The sequence below is a fragment of the Poecilia mexicana genome, unplaced genomic scaffold (assembly GCF_051168715.1).
Source record: "Poecilia mexicana isolate PSO_F unplaced genomic scaffold, ASM5116871v1 scaffold_17, whole genome shotgun sequence".
In the NCBI taxonomy this organism is placed as follows: Eukaryota; Metazoa; Chordata; class Actinopteri; order Cyprinodontiformes; family Poeciliidae; genus Poecilia; species Poecilia mexicana.
In genome coordinates, this window is record NW_028263386.1 from 19,440,415 (window position 1) to 19,466,742 (window position 26,328).

Here is a 26,328-nt window from a genome sequence, read left to right on the forward strand (position 1 = left end):
CGAGCGGGGGCAGGGTAAATTATGTTTTGTCAGTTTGTTTTTAAAGCAATAATCTGACACCAGTGGTAGCTAATTAAAAATGAGCTACTTTCATATAGTACTTAGCTCAACAGCGTCATACTAGTTTGAAAAATATGATTTAATGAGTTTTGGAGCATCCTTAGACATTAGTTCACCAAGTTGCATTGAAATATACAGGATCATGAATTCGAGACAAAGTTTTGCTTAAGTTTCATTTTATGAGAAAATAATTGGAATGCTTTTAATGATACAAAATGACTGCTTCATTTTTCTTACTGTCATCTAAATGGGTATGTGGTTTATATGTGGTCACTTTAAGTTTTAAAATGGAATACAGTGTCAGGTTATTACAAAAGATTTATACTCCTTAAACTTTTTCAGATGTTACATCACATACGTTGGTGTTTTTTGGTGTATGAAGTAAAAAAACAAACTGGAAATAAAATAACTTTTAGGTAAACATAGATGTGGAAGATAAATGTGTTGATTAATCTAAATTAAGTTGATTACAAGTACACGAAATTAGACTTTTTATCAAAGGAGTGGGATTTTTTTAGATTCATAACTTCATAATTTACAAGTTATGAATTACTTTAAAAATGGAGTGACGATTCTGTTTGAAAAGAAGAAACGGAAATTCTTAAGAGCAAAATGTTAATATATATACAGCAACCAGAATTTATTGGACTTATTCAACACTGACATGACATTACAGAAAAGCGCAGAGGGAAAGCATAAATGAAGTTAACCCATAGACTGTTAATCTAAACTTTCATTTGATAAAGAGTGTACAAAATGGAGCAGCTGTGGGCCCTCTACTTTAGTTCTCATTCAAACATTGTTGATGTCATAGTTTTCTAATAAAACTGGTATGACAACATACATTTTTTGATACAAGTACAAAAAAAAATAAGGAAGGGATGTTGGTCTCTTTTGTTTAAATATGATGTGAAGAGCGCTGAGGAGGACGGTGGAAACTTCAATCGTCTAGAAAGTCGTCATCGAGGTTGACGTCTGTGGTGTCGATGTCATCCAGCTCCATGTTGTCCAGGTCCACTTCCAACTCATCTAGAGTCTGCAGAGAAACCCAGATGAGATGTTCTTCACTTAAGATGCCCTATATAAATTGGACTATGCACATGTGAAATGAAGAGAAGAAAGCCCAACCTTCTCTTTCTCTGACTGTGCGAATGTAAGCTTTTCCTCCTCTTCCTCCTCCTCATCCTCCTCGTTGTGAACTGCTGCTTCAGGAGTTGCGGGTTTGGGCTGTGAAGGCGTCTCGGAGGCTGCTGGCACCAAGCTGGATTCATCGCTCTCTTTTGTCTGCCAAGGAAGGCGTGATGAATGATCAGAGACAAGAAATGTACCGAGGGTTTGACTTTTAGGCTGCCTACCAGCAGAATCCCATCTTTGCAGATTACAGAAGGGAGACTTGTGATTTATCATTTTAAGAGAAAAACGGTACTGTAAACAAACCTGGGGCATGAAGGGAACAAAGGTGCCTTTGGGTTCGTAACCCTGAGCCTCCTCCAGAATATTTCTGTCTTCATTGGGCTTAAAATAGAAAGAAAGATCATTTTGTTACATGATTAGCATCCATTTTACCCAGTTCTAAATCACTGCTAGCCTTACAGAGCAAGACACATGGCTTTTTTTCATTTACCACCAGCCATTGGACTTACTGTAACAAGTGGATAATCTTTGGCGGGCCTGGAGCTGCCGATGCAGGTCTCTCTCAGGTAATGTTCGGCTGCAAATGCTTCTCTCAGCCCAGGGAAGAGATTTTCATACTCTGTGGGGTCTGCGAGTGATTCAGCTGCCTGCAGTGGAGACGAAATAGACAAATATTTAATAGTCTTGCAATGTACAATACAGCAGAAATATCAGGAAAAAGGGGTTTAATTTTAGCCATTTATATTATTTATAAAGATACGATGGTGGTGATGGATCTGACCTTCTGGTTGACTTTAGCCAAACTCTCCCTCCACAGTTTGACCACACGGGACACCTGGCTGGGCAGGTATGTCCGCGCCAGGAATGCTGCCTCCGGTAGTCTGTTAGTCTTGATGAGGAGCTCCAGACACTGATCCAGTCTGGAAAAGTAGATTTTTTTTTAAAAGTGCTACAAAGGCTGCCACTTTTTAAGGTATGTTGCACAAGTACGCACACACAGATCCGATACTTACTTCCCTTGGAGGAAATACGTCATGAAGGCCACGTTGTTCTTGCCGTCCCTTTCTGCCCCTTCGGCCAGCTTGCCCACCATGGTGGCGTTCCCCGAGGCGGTGGCGAGAAGGAGCAGGCCGCCGTAATCCTGAGCGTGGTGCAGGCACTCCTGGGCCAAGCCGAACTGGCACTTACTGATAGCCAGCTCAGCTAGCTGCTTCCATTTCTGCTCAGACTATTAAAATGTCAAAACGACAATGATTAGCAATGGACTTGATGATGTCAACTGAAATATTAAGAATTGCAATGATTAGGGAAAACGATGCAGTAATGAGGTTGCTCCTACTTCTGCTTCCACAGCCAGCTGGTAGGCGATCTTCAGCTCCCCCAGTTGTAAAGCCAACTCAAACCTGTGCTCTGGGTCTGTAGACACGGCCAGCGCCTGCTGTTTGAAACCCTGAAGAGACAAGACAAACCAAAGCCATCAGGCTGCAGGAAAACAAAGCTGACTTCATAAAAGAAAAACAAGGGCTGCAACTAACACGTATGTCTGTTACTGATTATTCTATCGATGAATTAGAGATAAAAATAAAAAGAACACACAGTCTGCAGATTTTTCACTTGAGCCTTTTCATACAATATTAAAAATACATTAAAAGATGCAAATAACTAATTCAATTCCTTTTTAAAATAAAAAATAAATACATTTTTAGTGAATGTTTGATCATTTGTAGCCAAGGATGCATCTGCAGCTAAAATACACTTTTAATATCAACATGTGAAGAGCTCAACGCTTTATGCTTCACTTAACATTAATACAGTGTACTGCTGATCTGCTGATTAGTTTTTGTATGAACCAATTAATAACTGTATAGCAAAAAGTACATAATAGGAGACTTTATTTATGTATTTTATTTATTTTTTTTCACAGAATTTGAACCAGGTCAAGTCAAAACGACACCCGTTCAGGAGTTCTGGCTAGAACATATTTACAGTAAGATTTTTTTTTTCTTTAATCTTAAATGCAAAATGTATATTGCTGCCCAGGTTTGGCTTAATTGCTACTCTTGACTATGTTGTTCTTACATCAAATGACCTTTTGAGTCTGGATTCTCCAGTTAACGATTAATCGCTTACTAAATTAGTTATTTAAATAATTGACTCGTCAAAATTAATCTGATGAATCGTTTCAGTCCCAAGTAAGAACGGGAGGGGGAAAAAAAAGACACTTAAGTGTGTAAAATGAACTCAGTTATCTGTAAGACTTGTGAAAAGCATTGTAAGGACTAAGTTATTTTTAAAACACATTTCTTACAGTTTTTTTCCCTGTTTGCTAAACTTTTACTCCATATGCAAAAAAAAAAACATAAAGAAGGGGTGTTTCTCGCTTGAATAAAAAGAAATTTGCCCTGACTGAATCGTCTTACCTGTTTCTCCAGGAAATGTGCAACCCTGGTCCGTTGCTCTTTGGGGATTGTGGGGAGCACCTTGTCTGCCATCCCAAAGTCTCTTCTCATCACAGCAGTCTGATACTCCAGGACAGAAACCAGGAGGGAGAAGCTGACTATGTTGAGCTCCTTGTCTCCAAGGTAAAGACGGTCGTCCTTTGGGATGTAACCCAGCAGGTACATGGTCCTGCAGGGAGAAAAAAAAAAACAAGAACGATGAAGACGTCTGGATCACTCACGGCAGGGGGTAAAAGTATATTTCTTTGCATTGCCCCATCCCAAGACAACCAAATGTAAGCAATCGGTCCCACCTGTCCAGATGTGCAATAGTCACAATCTCTCCTCCTACGTAGTAGTTGAGTCTGTTTACAGAACTGGTGTAGATGAAGCAGTCTCCAACCCAAAGCCCAGTCTTCACGATCTCCTGGATTTCTCCCAGCACCTGGGCACATATCAATACAAATGAATGTTACACATTTATAATAAAAATGTTTGAATTATTACAATGTTTGAATGTATGATGATGAATGTATGATGGATAAGGTTTTTGAAAATATTTCCTCCAGTATTGTGTCTTATTTTTGTGCATTCTTGTAATTAAAAAAAAAAAAAAGATTTTGCATAAGAATAAAAATCCAAAGATCTTCATTCTAAATACAAACAATTTGAATACTTTGTAACCCAGAGGACAAAAATCTACAACAAAAAAAAGTATTGTAGTTGTAATTTCAGCATCTTCATTCAACTTGAAAACTCTAGACGTTGTCTCTTCTGTAGACAACATGGCCACATTGTAAACAGTAGAAACAGCAGCAATGAACAGTGATTTAGGCAATCTGTCACAGACAATAAACCAAATGTTGCATAAGAGGAAATTCATTCAAATACTGACCTCAAAGGCGTCTTCGATTCCATCCTCTGTTACGCCCTCATTGTTTTCCTGAGAGGCGGCTACTTTTTCTGCCATGTAACGGAGAATGAAGAAGGACTCCTCTGTGGCAATGCAAACCAACTCACCAGAGTCTGACCAAAAGATCTATATGAAATATGAAAGAGGAGAAGGAAAAAAAGATTAGAAGAACCCATTTGAAGAGGACTCATGGAGAACAGCCAACGGTAGGGCTTTATTCAGGGTTTCTGCAAGCTTTAGTTAAATTTTAAATCTATATGAGTCACGAAGGAATGTGTGCAAACTAAACTAATAATTGCATTTATAATGCTTGATAACATCAGAAAATATCAAGGTTAATTCCTTAAATAAGCAACAATAAGCAGGCTTATTTTAGGTGAAGCGTGAATTTCTGGGTCTTCTGGTTTAGGTAGGAATAACCCAGATTTATCAGCCAGCACTCCAATAAATAGAACAAAGAATTGCTCCAAGTATATTTCTAAAAAAACATAAATACGTAAAATAACCAGTAGAAACATGAAAAACACAAGGGAAGACGAGTAATTTTAAAATTATGTGGATAATGTGAATTTATTTAAGCCTAATATTGAGCTAACAACTTTAAAGACCCTGCAGAAACACTGTCATTATACAATGCAAACATAAATATTCCAAAATTATCCAAATAGGTAAAACCCAGGAAGCGAATGGCTTACGTGCTTGGGCTGGATCTCAATGCGGCGAATTAGCTCCGTGTTCTCCCAGTCATAAAATGCCAGGCCGTTCACAGACCTCACCCCGAGTAAGAAACCCCCGTAGATCCCTGAAAAGCCAACACATTCAGTGAATCAAATCTATTTATTTGCTTCCAAAACCACAAATTTGGCAAGAAACAGTGAGTGGATTACCTTCTGCTCCAAAGTCGGGTTTAAAGGATTTCTTTTCTTTAAAGTTTTTGAAGATTTTGACAATACTGTTGCTTTCTCTGATGGCATATCTGTTACAAAGCACACATTTCATCGGATGGTTGTTAATAGCAACCCAATGAAAATAATATATCAACGCTTACTTTTCAAACTGTGAATACTCACTCGGACGAGTCGTGGGCCCAGACGAACTCCTGAGCTGAACCGAAGCTCTTGTTCCTCAGAGCCATAGCGGTGTAGATGATATACTCCCCATCGCCACATACCACAACAAACCTGGCAACACACAAATTAGTAACATATGATTACGAATGTTTTCTTTTACATGCAGCATTTTTACCAGAAGAAGCCGTTTCATACCGTCCATTCGGGTTATGCTGGATGGTTTGAGGGTAAATCTCACAGCTGCCCATATCTTTGACAGCCAGCGGCAGTCTCTCCCCGTCCTTGATTTCAGCTTCGCCCATGGCCTTCAGGTTGGCTTGCTGTATTTCGCTGTGTTTAGCCCAGATGATCTTTCCATTGGTGTCCATAGACATGGCTGGTTCTTCCCGACCAACCTACCCAGAATATTAACAATGTACGTTAGAATTTTTACTTCAAAAAAAAAAAAAAAAAAAAAAAAAACCTTTACAGCTTTCTCTAAACAACTTTTCCATCCACTCACTTTGATGATGATGCTGCCTTCGTCATATCCCAGTGCCACATTGTTGGAGCCTCTAAGACCACACACACACCACACTCGCTCCATGCCATAGTTGAGTGTGCTTTCCAGGCGGTATGTGCTGGAGTGCCAGATTCGCACCGTACCTTGAGGGGAAAAAAAAGAAAGAAAGATTAATCAATGAGCAATTGGTCAACGTTAGAAATATGTGTATCGGCGTGTGAGACTGAGAGGGATTTCTGCGCACCATCCTCAGATCCTGTGATAATAATGGGCAGCTCAGGGTGAAAGCTGACACAGGAGACATTCTGGGCGTGGCCCTCCAGAGTCTGAACGCAGGTCTTGTTCTGCAACAAATAGAAATATTAATATAAAGAAATTACATGTAGAGAAACAGAATTTTTGAGCACTGTACGCTGCAATCTTTGTGAAAAAAATAAAGAAAACATTTTTTCAAAATAAAAACACACACTAAAAGGATTGATAAGTTTTCTAACCTGGTAGTCCCAAATCTTGACCTGGCGGTCATCTGCACCTGAAATCAGGTAGGGCTTGTCTCCTCCGCTGTAGTAGTCAATGCAGTTCACTCCTTTCTCATGACCCTCCAAAGTGAAGTTGGGAGAAGAAGAGCCCAGCTGCCAAACCTGTGCAAGACAAGAATGTGCTACAATCTTTACAAAGTGCTCCCTAGCAGATGGTGAATTGCAATCTGATCTGGGTGTGTCATAACACATTCAACAATAAGGTATAATAAGCATTTTTTTTTTAGATGCACAAATAAATAGGTCAGAGATCAGAAAGACACTTTGATTGGTTCTGTTCGATACATAAAAAATGGTAAATTAATTGTTTCCCCTATTCATTAAATATTTCAAAACTAAGAACTCTCACTATGTTTATTCATTATAGACATATACTAACGGTAGGTACTTTGATGCACTGTTGAGATAAAAAATAGAACATAATAATAATAATAATAATAATAAAGGAGTAATATTATGCATTCATACAAAATTTGGGATTATCTTGTAAATCTCTTGTTTTGTTGGAATCAAAACTAACACCTCCTAATCTCCTAATCTTCTGAAGTATTTACATTAAATACTTCAGAAGCATTTCAGAAGTATTTCTGAAATGTCTAATGACATTAGACATTAGATGTCTAATGTCATTAGACATCTAATGTCTAATGACATTAGATGTCATTATCGGCATAAAATACAGATTAGAAACACGACTACAGTGACAGCAAATGTGGCAACTTGCTCGCTGCAAGACACATACCTTAATCGTTCTGTCCAATGAGGCGCTGGCAAACTGGTTGTTGTCCTTGGGGTTGATGACAATCTGCATAACATAATGAGTGTGACCCTCAAACACTTGGCTGCACGTCCACTTCTTTTCCCAGTCCCACAGCTTGATCAGCATATCATCTGCACAGACACAAAAACACAATCATCCTCATGTGCACCAAAATATACACAGCAGAAGCCTATCGTGTGTCTTAGTCAATAGCCTACCACTGCTGGTTAGGATGTACGGCTGGGTTGGATGAACAGCAATGCAACGGATATAGTCAGAATGGGCCTCAAACATATGGACCCTCTCCAAGGTGTTGTAGTTAAACACACGGATCTGCATGTCATCCTGTCAGGACAGAAATAAGCATGAATACATTAACATAATGTACAGTATGATGTGGAATAATTACTATCCACATCATACTGTACATGTGGATAGTAATGTACAGCATTACATTACTATCCACTTTAGGTGATGTGAATAAACAAATAAACATGTTACTCACTGCTCCGGTGATGACCCAGTTCTTCCTGGCCACAAACTTGGACGCTCTGACAGGCAGGTCACACACCTCAAAAGTCTTGACCAGAGTCTAAAAATACACACAGAGGTTAGTGAATATAGAATACGATGTTATCCCCTTTGTCTCCAAAACAAATGTGATCATTATTTAGAGTAACATTTTTACTATCAGGATGTATTATCATTATCATTGCATTACTCAAAAAAGTGCATATTTTGTGCAACCCCACTCGGTGATTTCTCTTTAAATCGTTTTCATACCTGCGTTTCGTGGTTCCATACGCAGACGCTGCCGTTGTAGAGACTGGCCAGCATCCATGGCTCGGTTGGGTGAAGATCCACACTCTTTACTCGGTCCGACCGGGCTGTTAGCCTCCTCTTAATGTCCAGCCTCAGAGGCTTCATAGATAAAAACAATAATGTGATTCCATACGCTGAGAAAACACACTATACAGCTAAGAACCGAAATGTGATTTATATCAACAGTTAGCGGCTAACACTGAACATGAAGGAGTTTACGCGACATAAGTTATTTAATATTATGTACACATTATGAGACGTAAAATACGAAACCCAACTCTACCAAGAAAGGTCTTAACATTTAAGGCCGAGGAAACATTTCAGCCTAAGCATTTTTTTAAGAAAGTTATCTCATATTAACTGACGCTCATTAGCTGCTAAGCTAACTCCAAGAGACTACTTCCATTTGACATTTCCTCAACATTTTTAAAGTTAATCGAGCATCTCAGCTGAAATATATCGAAACAATGCAAACGCATATGCCTTTAAAATGTAACTTACCATGTTTTATCCCCGTGTTATCGCAGTTTGATTGAATAAAATCGTTGCTAGCACTTCGGTCGGGGGGTTCTATTACAGTGATCAGTGCATTGGACACTGACGTGGAACTTCCTGGAAGAAAATCTCGCGAGAATCGTGTTCTGTAAATGGTGACGTGACATGTTGGGTTTTTAAATGACGGTGCCACAGTGGCAAATATGACTGATGTTAGTTCTCTAAGAATCAATATTGTTATATAACATATTTGCATCATATTGTATTCGACATTGTTCTATTAGACATTATTACGTTGAAACACCAATCATCCATAAGTTTATACAGTTACTAAAGTGTGTTATCAAAAAGTGTTGACCTGGGTATTCAAAAGCTTATGTATGGTAGAGGCACAGAAAACCAGGTATGCCAGCTCATGCTTTTAAAATAATTCATATTTTGCTCTAGACACACCAGCTGAATGTTTTACCTGGGTTCAGGACAAGTCAATCATATAGAACCTACATCCATGGTAACTAGCCGAAAATGTATTAATATTTACGATACTGCACTATATAAACTATATATAGTTTATATAGTGCTGGGACTTCAGTTGAATACCTGTGCTTTATTAAGATGAGATTTAGATTGAGTTTACCAGTTGAAAACATGCTCAAGTTAACATGGCTGCAAGCAAATACCATGTATAAAAGAGCTTCATCAGACTTTTTTTTTTTTCTTCGTGTGTGGTGGTAATCTTTCTTTTCCAAAAGTCCTTTGGAACCTTATTAGAGTGCAAAGTATCATATACCCTGAAACCTTTCAAGATTTTAAGCAAAAATCTGCTGGCCCCTGACTAAAAACCAGAGGGCATGACGAGGGTCTTTCAAACAAGATGATGATCTGAAATGATTGGGAAAAAGCTAACCTTTTTCAGTGGTCATTTTACATATAAAACTTTTAAAAACTCAAATGGGCCTGTAGAGGAGAGTCCATGGGGAAAAACCTGTGTCTCTGGATGACCTGGAGAAATTATTATGAAAAGAGGTCAAGGATTCCACTCTCTGTCATGTATACAAAACGTGTTATGATCCAACCTTCTGATTTACTAAAGGAAAGAAAAAGAGATACATTTCATTTATTTATTTAGCTAGTTATTTTTATATCTATTTTTTTTGCAAGTAATTGTTTCTCAATTGTTTTTTCATATTTTGCTATTAAATTACAAATTCATGTTAAGGGCTTCTACTCATCTGTACTTGTAATGATTTGTAATGTTGTGTAAGCATTTCTGGTTCAGTACAGGGTCAACTAATTATGGCAAAATAATCCTGCATGATACAGTTTAGAACACAGGAAATTCATTGTCTGCTGGACAATCTGATTAGGGAAAAGCTTGCCGATTGAAGGTGGACCACTTGTTCAGCTTTCTTGTCCAGCTGAGCTGCTGCAAAATCTCTGACGTTAGATTAAACTTTGGGAGTTTTGCACACTTTAGAGATGAAATAAGTGATGTCAAATGTCAAAAGGGAATAAAAAGTAACAGCATTAAGGGGACTTGTGTTATAAAACTGAGTATGCAACATTTAGAAAGAACATTTTATGGAGGCTAAATTTAAATGTACTCCTATGGCGTCAGACTTTGTTTTGACCCCAGCCTCACATCATCATCTTTATTAGCCTAAAAAGCCAGAAAGAGAAGTCAGTGGCCCTCTGGGGAACCATAAATACACACAACCCACAGGTCAAATCGTGGCAACATGAGAAAGCGCATGAAACCAGAGGAGGCAGAACAACAGTGCGAGAAGCAAAAGCAGCAATGGATGAACAAAGAGATTCAGGCACAACCTGGAAAAATTAGTGCTGGCAATGCAAACATTGAGCTACAATGCCTACTCATTTGGAGCTCAGTGTGGGCAGAGTGATTGGCTCTTATTTCCATAATCTGAATGTGTAGCTGGAGACATCTTCTGTTCTGACAACTGTTCACTTCGGTGTCAGATCAAGAAAATGATGGAATATAGTCAAATAATAGGTTTGATACTTTTATTACCTTTTTATTACCAACATTACTGTAGTTATATTCGTCAATAGCTCATTCTTCTTGGTAACGCTACATGTGATCCCACGTTTGTCTCGTCTACAAAGTTGAGAGTATTGAGGAAATGCATAGATTCATTGAGATCTCTCAACCTCTTATGTGCCATCTGGACTCACTTCCTGCCCTGGTGGTTTCATCATGTTTATACAGTGAATATATAGTAAACTGGAAGAAAGCAGTTCAGAGACTGCAAAAGAGTTGGACGGCGAGTTCGGCCTGAAAACCAAAATTTATCCTCAGTGCATTTTTGTATTTATCTTTCATGCTTAATAGTGGATTATAACACCAGGAAAGAACATGGAAAAAATCAGAAAGCCAATTTTTTTTATATAGATTTCTTTTTCTAATTATGTCAACCATTAAAGGCAAATTTGAATGAATAAATGGATGAATGACTCATGTAGCGTGTTTTGTGCACCTCAGCAAATTTCTCATTTTAGTTTTGCTAACTTTTTGTGTCTTTCTGCTGCTGGAGGCACAGAACAAGCCTCTTTGTCCCAATGCTCATTTAGAATAGAGCAAAGTTATGGTTCTAGAAAAACTGCTACCACACCTTCTGAAACAAACAGACTGATCTGCAGCAAATTACATATCCATTGTTTGTTCTCATGTAGCATTTTATATTTTTAATACTTATTTGAACATTTTGACGTAAAAGCTTTGACTTTTACTTGACTTTTGAGAAGCATTTCACCTGGGGACACATGCATCGTTTGATTTAGAGTCGTGGACCCCAGCTCTGGACATTGGTAAAATCTGCAGGATGGTGGCTAATAAGATTTGCAAATTGGAGACCATGACACAGGGTTCCAGACACAGAAATTGACACGTGACACTGTTGAGAGGTGCTTCATTTATTGATTAACTCCTGTTAATATCAGCTGTACACTCTCAAAGAACTTCAGAGAAATAGAATCTGCGCACCGCATCTCGTTTGATTCTAATTCTGGGGACTGATTTGATCGAAAAAGGAAGACCAGAGCAATTCGGCCCAGTCAGATGTCATCAGTTTACATCAAAAACAGTTTGTTAAAGATCTTCCTCATTTCCACTAAACTTTTTCTCAATCTGGCTCAACTTTCAGATCAGCTAGCAGTGTGCAAACGTTCAGCTCATCTAAACCTGCTCATCAAAGCATCCGCTCTGAGACAAAATAATACAGCATTACTTCATTGTTTCGTGCCTCCCTGGCTTGACAACTAAGGCAACAATTCAAATTGAATACAACTGATTTCAGTGATTGTGAAATCAACGTGAGTAGTAGCAGGGTCAAAGAATGCTGGACGTTGCTGGGTATGGTGAATCTGGTGAGTCTTTTTGAGCCAGTTTCTGTTGGATCACTCTGTGTTGGTGAATAAGGCCAGGTTAGGTTTTCTTGAAAACCTGCTTGCAAACAGCGCCTCCAGCTCTCAGCTCCTGCAGAAGAAATATAAAATGAAATTTAAAAAAAAGAACTTCAGCACTTATAGATTTACCGACAAGAGACGACGTTTCCACTGACAATGTCAGCTTGATGGAAATTTCACAATAAGTTCAACATTAACCCACATTAAACCCCATGCTTTAGGATTGGAGCGGCTGCAAAAAAATATTTATATTATTGATAAAAGATAGAAGTTAAAAAACCCTACTCATTAATAAATCTAGATTTTCAATCAAAAAATAAATACCCTTCCTTTTTGTAAAAGAATTATGTTTTAGTTATAATGTAAAAACCAAATAAATAAATAAAATGAGCTTTTTTATTATTATTTATACTGTTGGCAGCTATAAAACTATTTGATCCATGTTAGAGCATTCAAACAAATGCAGCCATTTTTCTGAAAAACTATCCATCCCACACTTTCACTTAGTGAAATAAAAATATGATCTCAATAAATATCGTGTCTACTATCGTTTGTTCAAACATGCAATATATTTTCCACCACCAGAGGTCCCTGTTGCCCTGAAATCAGCCGCTCCTCAAAATGTTGGGAGAAATCCTGTAATGCCTAATTTCATGGCCGCAGCCCGAAAACATCTGCTGGCATCACTTAAACCAAATAATTTGGGAAATTACTTTTACTTTGCTTTCATAGCAGTAATCACACTGGAGAAAATCTTATATTATCGAGCTAATAAAATGGTAATGCGCTTGTCATTACTCGTGATTAAGGCTTTTGAATGATTTTTTTAAACTGCAAATACATCAGAATATTAAGAATCTGTTACGCATGCATAATTTCACTGATCTCATTGCAAGTCAGTTTAAGGGAAATATATTCCGAAGGCACAGAGCTGGTTGGCGAATTCAAACTGGAGTCACACATGAAGAGATATATGCGTTTCACATACTGTGCCGAGAGCCATTCTTGATCTGGATTAAAGTGTCTAAATTGCTTCGATTAATATTCATGCCAGGAGCCGCTGTTTTCTCACCAGATGAAGCTCGTCTCCCTCCACCCATTGGGTCCATCCTCTTCCTTCTATTTCTCCCTTCTGAACACACACTAGTTTGTCTCCCTCCCAGGTGACGGTGGTCTGTCAGGAGCCACAAGAATAAAAATAAAAGTAAGCATTACTTACAGAGGCATTTCAAAAAGATACATACAAGTAGAACGATAAAACAACCAGAGGCGAAATAAAAAAAGCTGAAATTGTGGAAGCTCTGGAAGCAGGTTAAAATAAAACGTGAATTAAATTTTAAATAATAAAATAAAGAGTTAATGAATGTACTTTAAAAGCTGATTACAAACAGACTATCTAAACGCACTCCCTTCCATCCGACATCCATAAATTAAACACCAGTCTCCCTTGTTCCCCGTTTTCTAATTATTCCCACACACGTGAATCTCTCTTGAGCAGCCTCCTACCAGTCAAGAGCTTATCTGTAATCAGCCTATCAGTATACAAACCTCTCTTTCAATGGGATCGCAGGCTAATCTTTGATCCTATTCAGCATTCAGAAACACAGTCTGGTTAAATAAGTCCTGACTTTGACGCTGCCCGTTTCAGCGCTCCCCCCTACCCCCAGTCACGGAGAAGACTGCTTAAAAAAATATAATAATAATAATAATAATAATAATAATAATAATAATAATAATAATAATAATAATAATAATAATAATAATAAAAAGTCTGTGGAGAAAGTTTTGGAGTGAGAGGGAAAGTTGTGTAAAAAAAAAAAAATGACCAGCTCTCACCACACCATCTGCTCATTAAACTGTAGTCTGGAGAGGTGGTGGTGGGGGTGGGCTCCTACTAAATCAGCCCACAGATTGCAGCATCCGAGTCTATCCGCGCCACAGGCATCCACACTTCTTTTTTTTTTTTTTTTTTTTTTTAGCAATGCAACTACCAGCTGCTTGTGATGCACCACTGGTGGTGCTCCGCATAAATCCTCTCACCATGCATTTTCTGTCATCGACTCCTGTGAGATCCTCCTCAAACTCCTTGCCCACGTGGAAGTCCATGTTGTAGTTCTTGAAGGTACTGAGGGTCTTGATCATCAGGTGGTCCCCGTCTTGAACGATGTCCTTGTCAGGTTTCAGTAAAAGGGCAATTTTTCTGATGGCAACATTTACATCTGCAACAATATGCAATTGCAATACATTTAGTTTTTTTTTTAATGAATGTAAAAACTATATAACTTTATGACAATTATCTACTTAGTCAGATCTAAATAAGGCTGGCCTGATGTGAACTCACCCAGAGCCTTCATGTACTCCTCAAAGTTGTCATTGGAAACCATTTTCCAGTATCCATTCATGTCGACGGGCATTTCGACTGCGTCTCTGCGGCTCTTTCTGGGAGGCTGGCCGGGGCAGATCCGCTGCGCTGTGCTCGGCCGCTGGAGAGGAGAGTGAGGGAAACGCTGCTAAAAGTCCCAATTTGAACCAAACTCGCTCTAATCCGATTACCTGCCGACTCTAATTTTTTTTAATTGAAATTATCGTTCGCACCTCCCTCTTCACCTCCCACAGCCGATAATCCGTATAATGTCTCAATCCCCTCAGCATACATACAGTAGGGAACCTGACGCGTGCAGATAGGATGTATAATGTAAGAGGGGGGAAAAAAAATACACAAAGACTTCTGTGTGCTTTATGCTGATGCAGGCTGTGCTTGTCTATGTGGGATTAGAATTAAAACCACATTGATTTTACACGCAGTTCTAAGCTGATTTTGTGGAGGCCTGCTTTATCGGCAAAATTAGCCTTAAATCTGACTGCAGGGCAATTTAAAAATAGAATATCAAACTCCCAGAGGTGTGTTACAGTCCTTATGTAACACACATTACAACCACACAATTCAATTTGATGGATTGTTGTGAGGTTAAAAGAGACAAGAAAAATAGTTTCTTAACAAATAAAGTATGCAGTGTGTTTGCACTCAGCCTACCAGACACACCATAAAAAAACTTTATTAATTCTTCAAAGAAAAAAATACTCAAGCTTAGTCCAATATGATGCAATTCATCTGTGAGTGTGAATTTTGAAGTCTTGCTACAGATTGTCATGTGAATTCAGGTCTGGACTTCTGTTAGTCAGACCAATCTCATATATTGTGATCCAAACCATTTCTGGTGGTACTTTTATAGTCATGGGTGAACCTCCACTCACAGTCTCAAGTCTTATTTATTTTATTGGTAACACTTTATTTGAAGGGGGATGAATAAGACTGACATGACACTGTGGTAAACACCTGTCGTGAACATGAATAAGCCTTCATGAATATTTATGACTGTTGTCATAAAGCGTCATTCGGTAAATTATGACACTTTTAATACAAAGTTGACATTATTCAAAATGTCTTTGTTATGACAACTTGACATTAACCAAGAAATCATTACTGATATAAATTTGTTATAAAAGTATTACTGATTTCACTTTAAAAACTAGGAAACTATGTTATTAAAGGTAAAGTTTAAACAGTAATGATTTATTTGTTAATGTCAAGTTGTCATAACAAAGACATTTTGAATAATGTCAACTTTGTATTAAAAGTGTCATAATTTACCGAATGACGCTTTATGACAACAGTCATAAATATTCATGAAGGCTTATTCATGTTCATGACATGTGTTATGTCATGTTTATGATGGTGTCATGACAGTCTTATTTCACCCCCCTTCAAATAAAGTGTTACCATTTTATTTTTTATTTTTTTAGCCTCCAACAAGTTTTCTTCCACAATTATCCTGTGTTTACCTCCATCCATCATCCCAGCAACTCTGACCAGCTTCCCTGTGCCTGAAGATGAGCATACCAAGCACCTGACTTTACATGTTTACTGTTTCCTCTAGTTTGGAAAACTGTACACAGAACTTGTAATTTTCCTTTCAGGGCATGCTTACTGGTGGGTGCTCATTTGTGTTGGTAGACTCCTAAAATCCTTTTAGGAAATTGCAACAATACAAAATGAGGAAACAATTCGAGGGATGAATACCCTTGCATGGGACTATGCAAATGACAGGATGTAGAAAGGAACATTGACAGCACAGCTAAATCACCTGAGCTTTAACCAATCTAAATTAAACCATTACACAGAGCACAATAGGCCTGCCACTTCTTTTGTCTTCCCTAAATAACTCAATTAATTTGCTAATCTCTCTTTTGAGCCCGCCGAGTTGCATGGCACGGCGCAAACATATCCGCGCAGACACACACACACACACACACACGCATGCACGCACGCACGCACGCACGCACGCACGCACGCACGCACACAGAGCAACACACCATCCTCATCCTTTCTGAGGATGCCATCCGGCATCAGCAGTGTGGCAGCAATTGCAGCCATGGGCCTGGGTGAGAAAACACCTCCTGTAGCCGAGCAACTGTCAGGATTACTTTAAATCCTTCTGTGAAAATAATATCGGCCTCCCAGACACAGCGTGGGGAGGATAATGGGGAGACCGAATGGATCCAGAATGAATTGCTGTTTGGAAGGAGCTGCAGAGAACAGACACCCACACTGGAATTCGAAGGACAAAGCGGGGAGGTAAAAAAGGGATAGTTGATGATCTGTGCAAGCAGTGTTGTGGTGGCCTGCTGCTAACCTGTAAAATAACACATACTTTCCCAACTTTTTAGGACTACAGGCGACACAGACGGGTGAATGTTCCCTTCAAAACCTCATAAGCATTTTATTTTGAGAAAGAAAAAAGAAAATTCTTAAATGTTAAATCTGTTATGTACGTTCACTCCTCTTTATACAACAAGAACCGTCTCAACACATTGTAAGGTTTCCAGGCACCACTGGAAGCTACTGGATATTTTAGCTGTAGTACAACAAAAGTTTGACTTTTTTCCATTTAGTTTTTAATTAAAATGTCAAAAATTCCTAGTTGGGGTGGGGTGGGGGGGGAGTGGGGGGGACAGGAAGTTGAAATTCTGAACAAAAAGGTCAGAGGCTTTTTACCAACCAGGAGAGTAAAATCCAATATGGCTGCTGCATGTAGTAAGGTGTATTTTTTGCACTTCTGATCGTCAACTGAGAATTTGAAGCTAACATATTTCATTTTATATCCAGCTCCGTGTGTGAGATGCTTGATATGAGAACGTAGTTTGTCCAAAATGACTTGTCGTAGTGCAAAGTCCTCTAAAACACGTTCCAGTCGACCAGTTTATATTCTGCTTAACAAGCCGATGAGGCAACAACATGAAAGTTGTTGCCTTCAACCACCAATGAGCAACAATCCTTAAATGTACTGAAGGTGTGTGTTTTTAACTTAACAAGGAAAGCTTGTTTTGATTTTTTTTTTTTTTGTCATTACAGTGATAATATATTGCTTTAGCTTTGATCGCAGCACATATTCATTGTGGCGTCGTTTTGTTTGAGCTAGAGTAACACAACATTTATCTCCACCTATATAGAGTTACTCACTGATGAGTGTTTCTCTTAAGGCTATAAAATATATGGGTTGCTCTGTTGAACTGTGGTTAGCGTTGTTACCTTGCAGCAAGAATGTCCTGTGTTTGAATACCGACACGGGGCATTTCGATATGGGGTTTGCCTGTATTGTATAAGTGTGTGTGTGTGTGTGTCGTAGTTTGTCTTGTGTGCCCCTGTCATGGACAGGCGATCTGTCCAGGGTGTACCCTGTATTGAAACTACTGAAGATGACCTTTGTAAAGCAGTCAATTAAGCAATTTTCTTAGTTTCTATGTAAGTGGAGTGTGAGGTTGAGAGTGGTGAGAAATACAAAACAGAAACATAAAAAAAAATGGTTCAAATATAAAGATTTTATTCCATTTTATGGCATAATATGAGGAGGAAATAAGATGGGGAAAGACAGCAAAACCTTATAAAAATAAAGTGACCATAAGTGTAAGTCTCTGCTATTACAACATATTATTTATTTGCATGCATTAAAAGGCACAGGAGCCAGTCCAGATGTGCTCTTTTGCAGACCGTTTCACGCTGTGCGAATCGCGTTAAAGTCTACGAATCCTCCACGACGGGCTGATGGATGGGAGCTTAGTTTGCTTTATCAGTCGTCCAGACTCTTTATCGGCTGATGTGCCTGTTTGATAAGCGGCCTGAGCGCCGTGCCCTCGTTTCTCCTCTCGCTGTCCTCCGTGTAGAGCTCGTGCTGGCGAATGTACTCTATCACGGAGTCTGGGATCAGGTACTTCACGCTCTGGTCCCGTCTGAGCGCCCGACGGATCTCCGTGGCGCTCGTCTCGTTCCTCACCCACTCCCTCACCAGGAAAACGTTCCGCCTGTGGCGGAAGAGCGTGTCCGACTCGTGCACCGCCCGCTCGGGCTGCAGACTCCCTCTGCTGACGCAGACGAGGCCGAAGCGTTGGACCAACTCCTCCACGTGGTCGTCCAGCCACAGGCCCGGGATCTTGAAGCTGGAAAGGAAATCGGCTCCGCACAGCAGCTTCAGCTGGGGCAACGGGCCTGAGAGGAGAGGGAAACGGCATCGTTACGACAGCTTGACACAAAAATCTTCCTGTCAGTGTTGTGAAACTGCAGTTTGGTGTCGAATCCAACACAAACATCTGTTACAGCAGTCATCTTATGAGTTAACAGCAGAACATTACCTCATCTCAGACCCCTTCATATTAATCCATTAATCATTTGTACAGTTTTTATGATAAACCTGCAACTAGCGGGATATTCCATTGCAAAGATGATATGAGAATATATTAAAGTCAATTTTCTAAATACTATTTTACTTATTTTAGGAATAAATCTGCACAAACCATCCTACCGTGTACGTCACAAAATAGTGGTCCCACTATTTTTCCCACTAACGAACGGTGATTGACCAGATTTTTAAAAAGCTAAGCTCAACAAACCAAGTGTTGTTACTCAAAGACTTTGAGATGGAGATGATCAGCAATCATAGGGAGAAAAATTTGTCCAAGGGCAATAATGTGTAAAAAAAATAAAAGAATTACCAGTTCATAAAATATTTTAAATATTCAAGGTTGGACCAAAGTCATGAGCATAGACTTTTAATTTTAAAAAAGGCATTTGTTTTTATAGAAAATACCTATTTCAGTCATTTTCATTTCCCCAGTGACTCAGGAGTCTTACTTGATGGAGAAGCAAACTTCTCACTGGCGTCGCTGTGCCTTCCTGCGCTTTGCTCATATTCTTTCAGAATCCGCCCATGATGATACCTGGTGAACAAAGACACAAAAGAAATCTAGGTTTGTGTGTATACGTATACACGTCGGAGTTTACTCAAACTAAACATTAATGGAAGTCAAATATCACTGACCAGATCAGGAACCAGAACAGTTTTCAAATAAAGCTCCTTAAAGTTTGGTGTGCATGTGGTGTGACACGGCCTCCCTACGGCGCCACGACAACGGCCCACTTAATTTCTGATAATAAGCGCCTGATGGCTCTCAATGTAGATTACTGGAGTCCCAAAGCCATAGAAATGATTTTTATTCACGCATGTCAATAGCTTGTTTAATAATTGTCCGTTTAGCCTACTTCAAGTTGTAATACGGGTTCTGTTTAACAGATTTCTTGTTACTGCAGATCCGATGGAAATCCAGCCTGCGTGTGGCAAGTGAAATTGAACTTAGCCAGCTGAAAAATATAGTTAATCATAATTAATTTATGACAAGTACGAGCAATTACATGTTTCCATTTATGGAAAGGTTAGTGTGGATTCACGTCTTAAACAAAGTCATCGTTTGAAAATTTCTATTCACTTAGATTATCTTTCTTGGATATTAAAATCTGTTGTGTGATCTGAAAAATTTGCAAAAAAGTGGAAAAGAAGATATTTATAAAAGATCAAACACATTTTTTGTGTGTAAGTTTTGTATTCTGAGCTTTCAACGCTGAGTACTTTGATCAAGAGTTGATTTCTTTTGCACATGTAAAAAACAAAAAAAACACAACCTAAGCTCACTAGATTGTTATACAAGCTATGAGCATATCACCGACAAACACCAAAAATGAGCAAGAAATATGAACTGCAAAAGCCATACAGCAGCATTCCATATAACAAAAACAAAATATACAGACATTTTCCCAGAATATTTCCTTTTCAATCTGAAAATCTAATAATTAAGGATCTAGATTTACCCAGATGCACCAAGAAAAGTTGCACAATCTTAGATTTTGGGGACGAGTGTGCAAAGAATTACAATAATATGAACAAAAGATATCTTACGTCCTTACAGCAAAGAAGACCCTCACCCAGGGAAAACAAATTGCTTTAGCAACAAGAGGCAACCAGTTTAGCAGTCTTGAGAGAGCAGTCTCCATCTTTCTGCCTCTTCCTGGCTTCACAGAGGCTTTTGCCACTGTTTATACAATGAACTTAACAGCCTGGGACCTTGTTTTCACTCCATAGGAAATCAAGTTCAGCCTGGCGGCCATTCAGACAGTAAACCTGCATCTCAGGAACAGCGACAGCGGTAGAAAACTGCTGACGTGGTGAAGGGCCGACATCATCTCCCTCGTAAAGCCCATTAGAACAGCAGTAAAACTATAATAGCTGCTTCCGAATTAAAATGCGATTCAAAACATGTTGCTTGCAATAAATACGCTCACAAATTAATTAGTAATTTTAATTAGTGATTACTTTTAAGCGGAGTCTCACATACGATGATGAACGGTGGCTCGGAAAGTCGTTCATAAACTTTAAGCTCCTTATATTTTTGCCATGCTGAAATCACGATTCCACGTACGTCGTCGGACTTTCAAGGAAGCGATTTACTGCGAAGCGTAAAGGAAATGATACCGTGAAAGCTTAGCCGGTAACACTTTATTTGAAGGGGGTTGAATAAGACTGTCATGACACCATCATAAACATGACATAACACCTGTCATTAACATGAATAAGCCTTCATGAATATTTATGACTGTCATCATAAAGCGTCATTCGGTAAATTATGACACTTTTAATACAAAGTTGACATTATTCAAAATGTCTTTGTTATGACAACTTGACATTAATCAAGAAATCATTACTGTTTAAACTTTACCTTTAATAACATAAAGTTACCTAATTTTTAAAGTGCAATCAGTAATACTTTTATAACAAATTTATATCAGTAATGATTTCTTGGTTAATGTCAAGTTGTCATAAAGTCTTTTTGAATAATGTCAACTTTGTATTAAAAGTGTCATAATTTACCGAATGACGCTTTATGACAACAGTCATAAATATTCATGAAGGCTTATTCATGTTCATGACAGGTGTTATTTCATGTTTATGACAGTGTCATGACAGTCTTATTCACCCCCCTTCAAATAAAGTGTTACCGCTTAGCCAGTGTGCACGTATTGATCATTCTGTCACATCCTTTAATCTAAACCATTGTTTTTGTAGCTCTCACTGCATGTTTAGGGTCATTTTCTTGCTATACAGTCTCAAGTCTTTTGCATCCTCTTAACGGCGTTTCCTCCAGTTCTACATTTAAACTTTACGTATCCACATGAAACTCCAGTTAAGCGTATTGAAGTTTGTGGTTGTAACATGACAAAATCCAGGAGCATGCTCTGCATTTTTCAGTTTCGCTTCAGTGTGAAGCCACTAATGAGGCTACTGCTGCCACACAGTCGAAAGCACTTCTGGACTTGAGCTTCTGTACGTTTTACGTATCTACTCTGTCCTCCTCAGTCCCCAGTCGCTGTTTCCTGTTGGACTGTAGACAGATAATGTTTCATCAACGTGTGTTTTAAATTCTATTACAATTAGAACTGAATTGGAGTGAACTGAATTGTGGATCTGCTTGATTTGAGCTCGGTTTTCTCACATCACTTTCCCTTATCCTCAGCTAGCCTCACCATGTCCCCAGCAACATTTGCTCCCTGGTTCTCATTTACTTAACTTCTATCCACTCACCTCATTATCCCCCGCACTACTTAAGCTCCTCTCTTTCTGCCAGATACATGTTGCCGTTAACCGTTTTAGTGGATGCATACGCCACTGTGATTTCTACCGAAGACGGCTCACTCGTCTCCCTTAGTTATTCGTATGATTCTGTTGTTTTCGACTCCTCTTCACCGCAGTGCTCCGGTTGCTTCTTTAGATTTTACCCAAGTAATCCATCTACCGTCCAGAGATGCATTTCTGCACGTACCAGAGCAGGTTAAACCCAAAGAAACGGCATTTTTCCTCCCCCCCACCACTTCTCAGTCTGCTTTTCCCAAACGTGGCCGTTTTTAAGCCGTACAGTAAATGTGTTTTGTACCTCATAGTGACCACTGTCTCCGTCCAGTCTGGCTGCTGGCTCTCCCATTCATCAACCGTGACCCAGTTAGAGCTCTGAAGGGCCAGTTTAGCCATAGAAATCCGATGCTTCGCAGGGACCAGGCCTTGCTTTCCATATCCGTCACTCACTGGAGACACGATGCCCCCCACCACCTCGAAGCGGCCTGAGGAGGGAGATTATTAAAGCCGTTTTTTTTCCAGGTCATGACAGTCAATAAAGAAAAAGAACATTATTCAGAAGATAAAGTATCCTCATGGAGATTATGAGGTTGTATCCTGAATGTTTCATTAGATCTGACATTTAAATATGACTCGCTTTTATTATAACTCGGCGATACGAGTGCTCGCCCATGACTTAATCGATCTACGCTGTGCTGTACTTCATAGCCTAGGCTTTGCAGCATTACTTTGTTTTTGCAAAAAAACAAACAAACAAAAAAAAAAAAACAGGACTGCAATGCAACTGTGGCACAAACAAAAAGGAATATGCGTGCACTTTAAGGCAAATCAGATAAAAATGGTAAAAAGCATGAAAGAGCATTAATTATCCATCCATCCATTCAACTATCCTACATGTATGTAAGATGTTCTCTTATATAGAAACATAGTCCCTCCTGTATGTCCTGGGTCCTCCAGGATGTGTGTTCATGGAAACTATAATGTGCACTATGCATAGATTCACAAAGGAACCAGCACAGGGACGATATAACCGTTAAGTATAATGATGCTGTTAGGACCTTGTGACAAACCCAGCCGTATTTTACTGCAACTAAAGCTGCTACATGGGAAAGATTTATAAATGTTAACATTAGTTGTTTTTCTTCTTGTTACTAACACTTCTGCTGTGATGTGTTGTGTGTGTGTGTATATATATATAAGATGATTTATGTTTTGTATGATTCTGGCATTATGAAAATGTAGCTAAATCCTGCTTCCATATTTAAAAAATGGAACAACATTTTCTAGGTTGTATTTATGATAGCCACAAAGATCTAATGATCCTTCTGTAATATCGTTAACAAAAGCAGGTTCCAGCTCATCAGGTATGCATGACATGCTGTCTGTATGCAGATATGCATCGACACACAGGGTATAGCAGTCTTTATTAACAAAACCCTTTTCATACACAAACAGAAGTGACACGGATGCAGAAGAATTTAAACTTAAGTGTTTGTTCAGTTCCATGTTAGAACTTCCTAAAACAGATTTATTTACTGAGATTACATCACACACAGGTGGACTGTTTTTTTTTTTTTGCTTCTCAATAACTTTTGCAAAGCATATATCATTTTCCTTCCAGTTCACAGTTATGCATTAATCCGTGTTGGCTGGAGTTCATGACATAAAATCTCCATAAAATGACAAAAATGCAAGAAATGTTTCGGCTTTTCGAGCGCCGTGTGCAGAGACCCATGCAGTCTCTGACCAGGTGCTTTTAGGTGGATTCTGCACTGCTTCCTATAAGCCTGTGTGCGGCATTGCAGAAGGTTTGGACCAGCTACTTGAGGTGCAGAATATAATCCTAGTTAAATAACGGATCGCTAAGATTATTTCTTATTTACCAATTTCTTCACCCTATACATTCAACTCTTTGGATTACGTAGTTGAGAAGAGGTTAAACAACAATAATTTTACAACCCGAGGCTGCTCAGTGGCACAGTTGGTAGCACTGGTGCCTGGTGTGGGTTCTCTCCGGGTACTCCGGTTTCCTCCCACTGCCCAAAAACATGACTGTGTCTGTACTGCTCTACAACGGACTGGCGACCTGTTAAGCGTGTACGCCGCCTCTCGTCAGCACCCCTCACAGCTCCACAAGGGATAAGCGTGTTGGATAATGGATGGATGGATGAATTTTATAACCAAAGCTTTAAATAACTACTTTGGTGAGAACAATAAGTAAGTCTAAACAGTTTTGTTGATCTGCACAAATCACATTACATTCACTTGACGGACGTCAGTCTAATGATCTAGCTGCTTTGACGCTAAGGGGATAGCTTTAATGCCAAGCAAAAACACAGATGGCAGACGCTGCGTCTGTTATGTTCGGACCTGACCTGTGCTGTGCATGTGGTCCCTGGCCAGCTCAAATAGCCGCATGTGCTGATTGGTGATTGGATTAAAAGAGCCGCAGGCTAACAAAACCAGTGGAACACGGCAGGAGGCCATCCTGGTTGACTCGCTCACACTGTTGGTCTCCGAGTAACCTGAGAGGAAAGCAGAGGAAAGTCTTATTCCAAACTTTTCAGTGAAATTGAGAGGAAGAACTAAAAGGTATTCTTTATTTACAAGTTGTTCTGAGTGAATAAGTTGAATAAGATGAACATATTGGCAATCTCATTCATTTTCTGTACAGTTTACAAGTTTAAACAGTGTTGCTATCGGCGTAACTATGACCAACAAGTTCTCGGCTCATTTTAAAGGAGGAGTTTGAAGTAAATAGATTAGTACCTCCATGAGAAATGGCTGAAAGTTGTTTACGTTTTGAAAAGAACGTATAGCAAAACCAAGCAGATTTAGAAAGTTATGATCTGATGCAACATTGAGAGGTGCAGTGCAACCCCTGAGTTTTTGCTTCTTTTTTTGTCACACATAATTGTTTCAAATCATCCAACGCATATTAAGTTCAAATAAAGATAAATACAAAAGCAGCTTTCAAATGTTGTTTGAATCATAAAACATAAGAAAAGAATACTCCACAAACTAACCTGGCCCTTTTTTAAACAAGTAAAAAATATAATTTAAATAGAATCTGTCAAACAATATGAAGCAGGGGGAAAAGTTCTGAAAAAGCAGCACATAATGCCCATATCTAAGGAAATTTAAAAACAGATCAGAAACAAATCAGGTGACATCTATCAGTAAAAAAAAAAGTTTGGAAGGACATTTTTAAAACTTTCTGATCACGTGAGACCAATTATTCACAAATGGAGAAAACATGGAAGAGTGTTGAACCTTCTCAGTAGCCAACAAACAAGAATTACTCTAAAGACGGTGGCACTTTGATGATCTGGAACTGCTTTGCTAATTCAGGACTTTGATGACTTAATAATACTGAAATAAAGTGCTTTTCGGTGATACTCCAATGTTAAAGTTATAAAACAACAACACTCTGATAAACACCGATTTGACATTGAGATGCAAGGAAGCAATAAACGGCTTAGCTGATCGAGAGCAGTGCCCTATACGACATTTTAACCATTTAAATACTGTGAAATAAAATACAAAATAACTCTATATTACAACCCACACATCATTTCACATCATTTCAAAAGCCTTCATCGGTTTGTTACCTTCAATTTCCACATTTGGTCGGCGTGTTACTATTATTCCACTCCCCCTGCTCTGTGAAGTAAACGATTAAAGGTTCCGCAGTTTAAAACAGGCAAAAGTGCGACCCCTTGTGGGGAAAAGTTAAACAGCAGTGAAGGAACTGTCCATGGTTCTTAAGTATGGAGCTACAATGATACTCACTTTAAAAACACTGTAATTGTGTTGCAATTAGTTTCCTTTACATTTTTACCCCATAAATCAAACTTTTCCCTGTTGTTTTAAAATAATTGCTGCAACAATGTAAAATTAATGTGTGTGACATTATAAGTTTGAGCTTTAGAAAAACAATCTGTAGGTGTAATTAATTAATTATCATCATCATCATCATCATCATCATCATCAAACAAATGTATTTGAGTATATTCAGCTCCTATTCTTTTGCACAAATGTCAGTTTTCTTGTGCTTATTGGACACATTAGGAGACCATTAATCAAACAAAATATTGACACCAAAAGAGGTTGTGCCAGAGAATGAATGTAAGCACAAAGGAGAAGTGGTACAAGC

General features: G+C 38.8%; 3 protein-coding genes across 3 annotated transcripts; all 3 read right to left on the minus strand.

Annotated features, from left to right (window-relative positions):
* Positions 1-675: 675 nt before the first annotated feature.
* On the minus strand, positions 676-8,861 carry copb2 (COPI coat complex subunit beta 2). Its single transcript, XM_015013786.2, has 22 exons — positions 8,740-8,861; positions 8,200-8,337; positions 7,922-8,008; positions 7,635-7,761; positions 7,399-7,547; positions 6,612-6,758; positions 6,362-6,461; positions 6,118-6,260; positions 5,811-6,010; positions 5,616-5,726; positions 5,433-5,521; positions 5,241-5,347; positions 4,528-4,671; positions 3,947-4,077; positions 3,615-3,822; positions 2,534-2,644; positions 2,208-2,422; positions 1,976-2,114; positions 1,704-1,841; positions 1,498-1,575; positions 1,189-1,344; positions 676-1,096 (listed from the first exon to the last, which is right to left on the minus strand). The coding sequence occupies exons 1-22, from the start codon at positions 8,740-8,742 to the stop codon at positions 1,001-1,003; spliced, it is 2,817 nt and encodes a 938-aa protein (XP_014869272.2). The 5' UTR covers positions 8,743-8,861; the 3' UTR covers positions 676-1,000.
* A 2,790-nt stretch (positions 8,862-11,651) lies between these two features.
* On the minus strand, positions 11,652-14,797 carry rbp1.1 (retinol binding protein 1, cellular, tandem duplicate 1). Its single transcript, XM_015013771.2, has 4 exons — positions 14,501-14,797; positions 14,200-14,378; positions 13,232-13,333; positions 11,652-12,229 (listed from the first exon to the last, which is right to left on the minus strand). The coding sequence occupies exons 1-4, from the start codon at positions 14,571-14,573 to the stop codon at positions 12,179-12,181; spliced, it is 405 nt and encodes a 134-aa protein (XP_014869257.1). The 5' UTR covers positions 14,574-14,797; the 3' UTR covers positions 11,652-12,178.
* A 3,227-nt stretch (positions 14,798-18,024) lies between these two features.
* On the minus strand, positions 18,025-25,844 carry nmnat3 (nicotinamide nucleotide adenylyltransferase 3). Its single transcript, XM_088014724.1, has 5 exons — positions 25,784-25,844; positions 24,548-24,697; positions 22,474-22,657; positions 19,346-19,431; positions 18,025-18,703 (listed from the first exon to the last, which is right to left on the minus strand). The coding sequence occupies exons 2-5, from the start codon at positions 24,657-24,659 to the stop codon at positions 18,288-18,290; spliced, it is 798 nt and encodes a 265-aa protein (XP_087870850.1). The 5' UTR covers positions 24,660-24,697; positions 25,784-25,844; the 3' UTR covers positions 18,025-18,287.
* Between the last annotated feature and the right edge of the window lie 484 nt (positions 25,845-26,328).

Coding starts and splice junctions, on each gene's coding strand:
- copb2 (XM_015013786.2), bottom strand. Junction 2,115..2,207: donor ACGTATTTCCTCCAAGGGAA/GTAAGTATCGGA, acceptor CTACTTTTCCAG/ACTGGATCAGTGTCTGGAGC. Junction 1,842..1,975: donor TGGCTAAAGTCAACCAGAAG/GTCAGATCCATC, acceptor TCTCCACTGCAG/GCAGCTGAATCACTCGCAGA.
- rbp1.1 (XM_015013771.2), bottom strand. CDS start 14,573: ATGCCCGTCGACATGAATGGATACTGGAAAATGGTTTCCAATGACAAC. Junction 14,379..14,500: donor GGAGTACATGAAGGCTCTGG/GTGAGTTCACAT, acceptor ATATTGTTGCAG/ATGTAAATGTTGCCATCAGA. Junction 13,334..14,199: donor TCGATGACAGAAAATGCATG/GTGAGAGGATTT, acceptor GGCTCCTGACAG/ACCACCGTCACCTGGGAGGG.
- nmnat3 (XM_088014724.1), bottom strand. CDS start 24,659: ATGGCCTCCTGCCGTGTTCCACTGGTTTTGTTAGCCTGCGGCTCTTTT. Junction 22,658..24,547: donor GGACCACATGCACAGCACAG/GTCAGGTCCGAA, acceptor CTCCCTCCTCAG/GCCGCTTCGAGGTGGTGGGG. Junction 19,432..22,473: donor GAGACAGTGGTCACTATGAG/GTACAAAACACA, acceptor TTTGTTCACCAG/GTATCATCATGGGCGGATTC.